The 9,159-nt window shown below is 33.8% G+C and overlaps 1 protein-coding gene across 1 annotated transcript; it reads right to left on the reverse strand.

The window, feature by feature from the left end:
* Positions 1–1,861: 1,861 nt before the first annotated feature.
* LOC120334303 (uncharacterized) lies at positions 1,862–9,114 on the reverse strand. Its single transcript, XM_039401777.2, has 10 exons — positions 8,623–9,114; positions 8,213–8,319; positions 7,623–7,692; positions 7,279–7,317; positions 6,470–6,558; positions 5,725–5,794; positions 5,115–5,216; positions 4,715–4,833; positions 4,337–4,403; positions 1,862–3,163 (listed from the first exon to the last, which is right to left on the reverse strand). The coding sequence occupies exons 1-10, from the start codon at positions 8,678–8,680 to the stop codon at positions 3,102–3,104; spliced, it is 783 nt and encodes a 260-aa protein (XP_039257711.2). The 5' UTR covers positions 8,681–9,114; the 3' UTR covers positions 1,862–3,101.
* Positions 9,115–9,159: the final 45 nt, after the last annotated feature.

The following is a 9,159-nucleotide window of genomic DNA, read 5'->3' on the forward strand; positions in this document are numbered from 1 at the left end:
TTAAATGTCAATCATTACGTTCGGGTCGGGCTTCTCTACGCTGACATTTTTTTTTTAAATAAGGCGTTTCGGTCTTGTTTTGGCCACGGTCTGCAATAAAAACAGAAGTTGCCTTATCAACACGACACATACTGTACTAAACTCTTGCAATGACAATTCAAAGAACTCCTAAATAAGATATGAAAATTTCGGGTTTGCTTCGGTCTCGGTCCTGCAAATCCAGTCGGGCTTGATACCCACGGGCCTGGTTGCTGGAATTTTTGGATCCGATCTTACTTCTGACTTATCCACTGAAAAAGTTTATTTTAAACGAGTGGCCTAATCGCGAATAATGTTGCCCGGGAATTTCCAATTTCAATTTTGAACCCCCTCCCCTCTCTTTTAAAAATCCTGACTGCGCTTCTGCTTCTAGATACTGTCAAGTTTGAATTACCACCTCGTTGCCATATTTCGACTCTACTGTCGTCAAATTTTCATATTGGTGTTTTTGCTTATTACCGGTTACAGGATAACCAAGCCCGTCTTTTGATCGAATATCTCGCGGAGCCCTTAGGTTTCTCTCGCGGAGCCCTGGAGCTCCGTACGGAACACTTTGAGAACCTATGGTCTAGATAGGCAATGGAAATTTATGTATTTTGACTGATAAACAAGACACTAACCAACATATAACATGAGTATTAAAATATCATTTTTGATATTACATTTCCATTATTTATTGATTTTACATTTCCATTTTTTATAAATTTGTTTCCGTTTTATTGAAAATGTGTCTGGAATTAACCAGTTAGTTTAGAAATCGCGTGTGCAGGCACATATGTAGTGCAACTGGCAAAATGGAGTAGTAGCCTACAACTATCGCGAATACAAATAGCTACAGGTCTGAAAAGAATCAGCTGAAACATATTTTCTGTATATACATTCCATATTTTTTTCATGAAAAATCTGGATAGTTTACCATTCACTCTTCAGTCACGTAATTTTGACGTATTCATTCTGTACTCTATCTTCCCGCCACAGGCAACATCGATATTAACCTTGATAAAATGATATGAATGAATGGTATCGAGGTATGAGTGTTCACACATTTTACTGATTTTATTTCTACCTTTTTTGATGCAATATTATATTCAATATCATGATTATTACATTAAGAAATCATATATTGGGGTCTATTTATGTTTGTTCATTTGTTTAAAACTAAGCTTTTGGCAAGCCATGAAAACATGGCACAACGCACCACATATATACATATCGCATTTTCAATAAAAAATATTTGCTGAAACTGAAGCAAAAAATTTCCGATGTGGCAAAATTAAAATCATAAAAATGCGAGAGAAATATTTGACATATAATTATATTATAAGTTCTGAAAGTTTGCAGCCTTTATTCTAACCCTAATTTATATGTAAAACCCGAATATTTAACTATTTTTGCACCTTTTGTTCAGCGCGGATAAGTACATAGAATATCCTTCTCTGTGATTTTTAGGTACACAATAGCAATTTTCTTGTATGTCTCCATTTAAATATATTTTTTACTTTATAACGTTATAGTTGCGAAGTACTGAAGAAAATTTGTTTTGTTAGTGTTAAAGCCTTGCTCAGACATTTCCAACACCAATAACTGTCACTAGTGTTCATCATGGCATGACAGACTTCCTGTGCGCATGTTTCCTCAATTCCAAGTATTCAATATTGTCAAATATCTCTCGTATTTGGATTCCAGATTAGTCAACTCATTACTTTCGGTTCTCTATACGCAAAACGAAAATTCACAATGCGTGGATCCCAGTACCTGATACCTTCAGAAGTGACATTGTAAGCATCGGCGAACATAATAATACAGAATTCCACACAAAATATCCGTTTGACAACATCGTTATTTATTTTACTCTTCAAATTATTACGTAATACTTAGGTTCATTCAGTTGACGAAAATCATGCGTATAACTGAAAATACGTTGTGAATTTACCATATTCAATCTTAGTTTCAAGTTATAATTAGGGCCTAAAAAAAGGAAATATCTTAAACAACGTATAATAATGATAAGCCATGATGTCCCTTTGTTCTTTGCGAGAATACAAAAATGAACTTAATAAAACGAAGAAAATAAAAAAAAATGACAATTAATTACAATTTCAATTAATTACAAGTTAAACTTGATTAAAGGAATTATTGTGCCGACTGCTGTCGCCAGTGTGGATAACAAGATTAAGGGTGCTTTCGGGGATAACTCAATTTAAGAGACTCCGAAGATTGTTTAAAAAGTATCTCAAACACTTAAACTTCAACAGGATGAAAAAAATTCGCTCGTTCTCAAAGTGCCCCATTACGTAAATTTTTATATCTTATTTTAGTATTTGAAAAAAATCAGAGATGTAAAACACATCGAATCATTATACTGTAATGAAAAGCTGGTATTATTTCATTGTGCTTCACGCACCATCTATTGTATATCTGACTGATTTTGCTACTTATTCATACTATATTGTTTTGAAGAAATGAACGCTCTATGATGAACACTCAAAAGGAAAATCAAAATTAAACTTTCGAGACACCCTGTATATTTAATATGCTGTTTGCAATTGTAATGTATACTAGAAGCGAATGGAATAAATCAATAAAACATCATTTAATACATAAATTTTGTATCAGTAAAATCTGTAGCAATGATAGCAACAAACAAGTTGACGAAACATAAAATAAAAAACTCGTTAACTGGAGATAAAACAATGATTCAACGATAAAAAATTTTGAACACAAATTATTTTCTCAACAAAAAGCACAATTATAATTTTTTCTTCTTTCCATAATATATTCAAAAGTCATTCACTGAAACTGGAAATTTACTGAAAAAAACTTATTTTATGGCTATTTATGCAGTCAATTTATAATTTTTAAATGTGTTAATTCAATAACTCTGATGATTATTTTAGCCAAATTGCATATATATGTAAGTATGGGAAAGTAAGGGCCGTTCTAGGCGTTTCATAGCATGGCGAAAATACGTTATAAGTTAATTTTAATTGTTCATCGACGCAGGCATAATTATGATATATATACCATAATAACTGAACAATACAGTAGCCGTTTATAGAAATTTATGTTGTAGTAGGAGCTGTAGTACATCCTCCGCAATTACCAGCATTGAAGTTCTCTATCACTGAAATTATTAACATGAATTATCAATAGATATGATATAAAGAATAAGTTTGTTCAAAACGCCAATTCGTTTTCCAATAACTCAATTCGCTAAGCCGTTTTAATGGACCTTTCCCCGACCTTTGACCCCCGGAAAATTCTTTCTATACTTTACCATTGCAAAATTTTCGGGGCTATTTTAAGAATGCTTTTGCGAGTTGGCGCCTGTAAAATGGGGTATGTTATTCAAACCATCATTATGATTCATCGCATACAACAATCTGTTTTTTAAAAGTACCGGTAAAGAATTTCACGCTAGTCCATTACAGCTATTTCTACACTAATTTTTATTACTGCAATTGAATCAAAACTCCTAGGAAGACAGAGTGATCATTGAATTATCTGATTTTTATTAAAGTTTCCGAAACACAACTGGAAATTAACGAATAGAGTTCAAAAATGCGAAAACGAGGTAATGTTTACAACCACGCTTGAAAATCTGTCTGAGTGAGAAAAGTGTCTGAGCGGATGCGAAAAGGGGGCATTGTTACGTCACGTTTTGCATCTTACTGATTGGCCAATGTTACGAAGTATACAAGGAAGTCGATGCTCGGGGAAAAGTCCATACTCTCATAGAATGAAGCGAACATGATGACATCAATGCTACATCTTTTTTAAGATTATATGTTAAAACTTGTTAAACGGGAATTCAATGTTCTGGTAAAAAAATATTTTGCGTCAAATTTTGTATTATATAATGACACATATTATTCAGTAATTACCAATCGATGCGGTTGCAATATGAGGAAGTGAACCATTTAGAAAACAAAATTAGACAGGCTATGTTGCACCCACTCGACCTATGATATAAATTCGTATCATTTCCGTGTTTTGCATTTTATGCCTATGTTCTGCCTTTTGAAGAAGGACATACGTATTCTTTGATTGCAAATATGCAAACTACAGTTGCGATAACAAATGGTCATTTTTGAGTTCTTTTCTATGCACGGATAATTTTTGTATTTGTTTGACTTTATCAGTTGATTCTTACAAAACGTTCCTCGGGAAAAAGTTTACAAGAAATGTTTCTTTTGAGAAAAATAGCCGACTAAAATTTTCGAAAAAGCAAAATAATGAGACATGGAAAAGTTAAAATTATTTTAAAAAGCTATTATATAAAATGCCAAATACTTACTTTTGATGCTCCTCTCCAGTGATTCATTCATGGCATCGACCACATTTCCACCGGTCATTTCGTTCACCTGAAATGAACGAAGAGTTGGGTCAATATTTTGTAAATAAAAATATATCATGCGTTATCAAGGATAAAGTAGGGCCTTGATCGTATTTCGCAGAACTGAAGAATTGACTTCACAAAAAGGTCGGATGAGAGTTTAATCAAGTACTGTTGGTGGATAATAATGTAAAATCGACCGGAACTACTTAGCATTTATTACATTCAAAAACGCGCAAAATGGAAGCTTATTTAAAAACCATCTCAATTACCAGAATAGTTTTTTTATATTGCTCATAATAGCAGCAATGCTTATATGATTTAAAACTTAAGTTGTACCTTCATGGTTGACGCCCCCTCCTTTTCTGGCAACGGCAAAATTGTCAGCCATGTAGTCACGACTGATTCTTTGCCCAGACAGGTTGCGGGAACGGCACAGGGTTGCTGGGATTCAATACCTAAAAGTGAGCGGCACCAAAACTGAAGTTTAATTTATTACTTATTTTCTGTATAGCAAAAATTTAAGCGAGTTACTGAACTAACTAGCGCTAAGTGGTTCATAAAAGCCCAGACGTTTATCAAAAGAATTAGTATTTGTCAATGAGCCCAGTAGCACTAAGTGCGATTATGCAATGTTAGCGCTCACAAAAACAAGGCTTGCTAAGAATAAACACAGTGCTTACGTAGTGTATATACGTAGAACAAATACATATTGTGCATGTATAATGATGGAATATACCTTGTATTACTTTTGTAGATCTAAGGCGATTTTTCTCATCCAAATATTCCGACGAAGTAAGAGCGCAAGGTCCACAAGAGGCATTCACAGAATCATCCATTGCTGTATAAACAGGAATAGTTCTTAGTATATACCGTAGTGATATGAAACGGTATTATATGCGGGGTTTGAAAATAACATGGAGTTAGAAATAGGTACAGGAAACGGGCTTTTGACTCCATCTAATATATGTACGTATATATCGTTAAAAACATGATAAGGTAAAAAGCAAAGAGTGCCGGTAGGTTAGCCTTCATCTTACCAGCGAACATTTTAGTACATTTCTGAAGATAACATGAATAAGTTAAGTCAATCAACTAAGGCAAATGAACTAAGAATTCTTTCGTAGTAAAAGAATAGAAACACGTTCAAATCAAATTTTTATAGCGAAAAATCTAGCAAGGCATTTCCTACAAGGAAATGACCCGATATTGCTCCAGTGCAAAGTAGTTTCCTGATCGCACGTCACTACGTTACAAAATCCATTTTTATATTTTCCAATCTTTATAAAGCAAGAACAATAATAAATAGCAAAACTGATTATCAAGTGAAGAATTATTTTATCTTGTACCCCGAATAGCGCCATCAATAGCGTCCTCCATTGTCTGAATAATGTCGTCGTTCAATTCGAAGCCAATATTCTGAAAAATGTATAACGTATAATTATAATCGACAAGTTCATATTCAATTTAAATCAATTTGTAATTGGGTAAGAGATAAATTATTTGCCGTCGTCACATGCATGATTAATTGTCATATAAACAGAGAACAGTAAGTTGTTTATGGCTTGGGCTCTTCATTGCAAATATTTTGCAAATAAGAAACACTTTGTAATATACCTTGCAATTCAATGTAATTATTTGTTTACGAAGTTGCGGTTCAATGGTGATGGTTGTAATGCGTTTTAAATCAGACATCAATAATTGCTGTAGTGTGTTGTTGTTTCACTAAATTTTACTATTGACTCGCTTTGTGCTAGTGTCAGCGATCCGCATGTATATATGTGTTCTTTCTTGTGTATATGGTAACGGTGACCGTACATTTGAACCCACGTACATTTGAAATCATGTGTATATCTGTGGGTTCAATTTACATACGGGGGCTAAAACCCATGGGTTAGGGTTAGTATGGGTTCAAATATCCGCAAAACAAAAAAAAATTCCATAGGTGCAATATATGCAGGTGCAATTGTCGTGGGTTCAAATGTACGTGGGTTCAAATGTACGGGAACCATATGGTAACATGTACTTCTGGTGTGTTTTACTTCAGATTGAAATTGAATGGAGCCTTAAGCCAGCTTTTCTATTTACACATACCTTATTTAAGTAGCATGACACTGGTGGGTAAACTTGCATCCAATTTGCACCTTGACTGTTGCAAGTCACTGGAGCGTAGCATGTCTCTCCTGTCAGAATCAAATCGGTGATGTATGTGAAGTAATTGAGAAAGGAATTAAAATCTCATATTTACAAAGTTGTGGGTTCGGAATCTCACCAATGGCTCTTTCGCAATAACAGGTATGGGGAACTTAATCTAGGTGCTAGGTTTAGCAATGTTGGGACCGGATTGTGCGGGGTCTTGGCTATGCGACATATTCCACCATTTGACCTTCCTCTTCTTGGGGATTTCTACGAAACTATATCCTACAATTTTTTATCAAAGAAACTTCTTTCAACGCCACCGATTCACGTTTCTACAGAATATTCTAAATTTGATAATGACAGTGTTTGAATTTTTTTACTTTTTAAGTTTTTTATTTCTGGGATCGGATTGGCCAAAATTAACAAAATATTGCGTCAATTTGATCCTATATTGGTACTATACATCGTTATAGATGACGTATTTGAAACAACCAGTGAATGACACTAAAACATATATATGTTTCATTAAATACAACATCTCCATGGCCTTACACTTCCCACACGGTTTTGTACAAGCAGACATCACTACGTTCGAATATTATATTTTTAATTAATGGCCGGTTTCGTGCCAATTTCGGAATTGCCTGCCTGATTCACACTTTTTACACTGGACTAGGCCATTTTATCCCCTAAGACAAAAATATAGATTTCCAAGTATAATAAACGGGCGTTACTCAATATAACTTCAATTTCATTATTGTTACCTTGTGTTGACTGCCTTGTTACAGTTGTCCCGCTCAATTCTGAAATGAAAGCAAAAAGTTAATTCTACTTCTTTTTTTTTCAAACAAATGTATGGACTAAAATTATCTACAAAAATTTTGTCTTATCATCTGCTTACATTAAATAAAGATGAATTTAATACCTTTATTGTCGCGAAAAATATCTTTTTACAACAAACTTATTTTAAAGTTACAATTCCAACTTGATCGATAAAAAGAGAACTGAGTAGTTGAATAATCTACGAGGAAAAAAGATGTTTTTAATTCATTACATGGCCCTACCAATAATAACTGAATTACTTTTATTTGTCTGTTATTTTTCTTACCTTGCTGAAATGTTTGAATACGTTCTGACAAAGTTCTATTGAGATCATACAGCATCGTTGTCTGTCCGTTCTAAAAGTAAGAGAAAATATTTAACATACAAGAAGAGCAACGTAAGAATTCACGGTAATGAATATTTTTTCACGCTGGTTACGTTGAACAAATTCAATATTGACGAAGAAAAATTTGAGCAAGCGTCAACTAGTCTAGTGTTTACTAATGACTCTCTTTTGGAAATATTCATCTTCACTGGGCGCTTTTTACACTTTTTCAGTATGTTCACTTTTTCACTAGCGATAGCAATAATACATCTTTATCATATTGTACCAAATACAGAATACGCCATTGAAATATTGAAGATTCTTTCAAGTATTGATGAAACAAATTCGTAATTAAAAAGATTTTAAGCGCTTGTTGTTGTCTCACGAGGGTACAATAGTTCGATAAAAGCTTGGAGCTTCTGTATGTTTGTTTTGTATACCGAGGTCGTGAGCTCTCAGCCAAAAGTGTAAATTCTAAAAAATTTGTCATTTTATGGTTCGCTTTATTTTTACTTAAATCCCAGCCGATTGAAAAATAATATGTAACGTACTGTGGAGTCTCCACAACAATCAGGAAATGGATAAATCTGTAAGCTCTTCATCTCGTAGGATAGGCCCCCTCCTCTGCAGACCACATTGCTGAAGCACTTCGAATACTCTGAGAAATAAATGGATGGTGAGCTAATTTGAATTTTACATTCTATTCTAGTAAACGCACAAAAAGAAAAAGCAGTAAAACACGTTTTTTCCCCAATTTTGAAGCAGTTTTTAACAATGTTTTTCCAAAACTTATTGGCAAGTACCACTCATTTCTCTATGATCAACTAATATTAACCGGCAATAAATTTGTTCCACCCGTACGGCGTTATTATTTGGTGGGATAAAGGTATTATGGTTGAACGTTGATTTTTTAAAGTTTTGAAACTTATAATACGCTATTCGATATGTCGTAATATATCACCTGATTTGGCTCCGATGATAAGCCATATAGAAATGAGAGCTACCCTGAAATACTTCATGATGTTTGTGGTATTTTCAGCGACAAATGACACTTAGTTTGTCACTAATTATTGTGATATTCTGAAGGACAAAAAATCTACAGAGCAGTTTATATAATAGCGTATGAATTTGGCCTGAAACTGTAGACCTCGATAAACAAGCCTAATCCATAGGCGCTGACTGACTATCAAGTAATTGGTATCAACAAATTGTCAAAAATCTCGAAAAAATCAGTGATATTTATCAATAAATTATGTATCACCTGAAGACTGGCTGAGCTGAAAGAGTGCTAACTTGGCTTACCAATAAACTAAAATGCTTGCTAAACTTAAATCTTTTCAAATATCAAATCAAAAAATATTCTGTATTTATTTCGCATTTTCATCTTATGGAGGGAGAAAAAACTGATAGTTGATTGTTTCGTCTGCTTTGTTAGAATGGCAGTCGCTCATTTTTTGATGGCTCAAATACTCTAATGGTTTTGTTTGATTTTGCGTGG

Source organism: Styela clava, chromosome 15, assembly GCF_964204865.1.
Source record: "Styela clava chromosome 15, kaStyClav1.hap1.2, whole genome shotgun sequence".
Lineage (NCBI taxonomy): Eukaryota > Metazoa > Chordata > Ascidiacea > Stolidobranchia > Styelidae > Styela > Styela clava.

What these genes read in the sequence shown, in the direction of transcription:
- LOC120334303 (XM_039401777.2), bottom strand. Translation starts at nt 8,680, where the DNA reads ATGAAGTATTTCAGGGTAGCTCTCATTTCTATATGGCTTATCATCGGA. An exon ending in TATCATCGGAGCCAAATCAG is followed by an intron (nt 8,320 to 8,622) that starts GTGATATATTAC and finishes TTTATTTCTCAG; the next exon opens with AGTATTCGAAGTGCTTCAGC. An exon ending in ATTGTTGTGGAGACTCCACA is followed by an intron (nt 7,693 to 8,212) that starts GTACGTTACATA and finishes TCTTACTTTTAG; the next exon opens with AACGGACAGACAACGATGCT.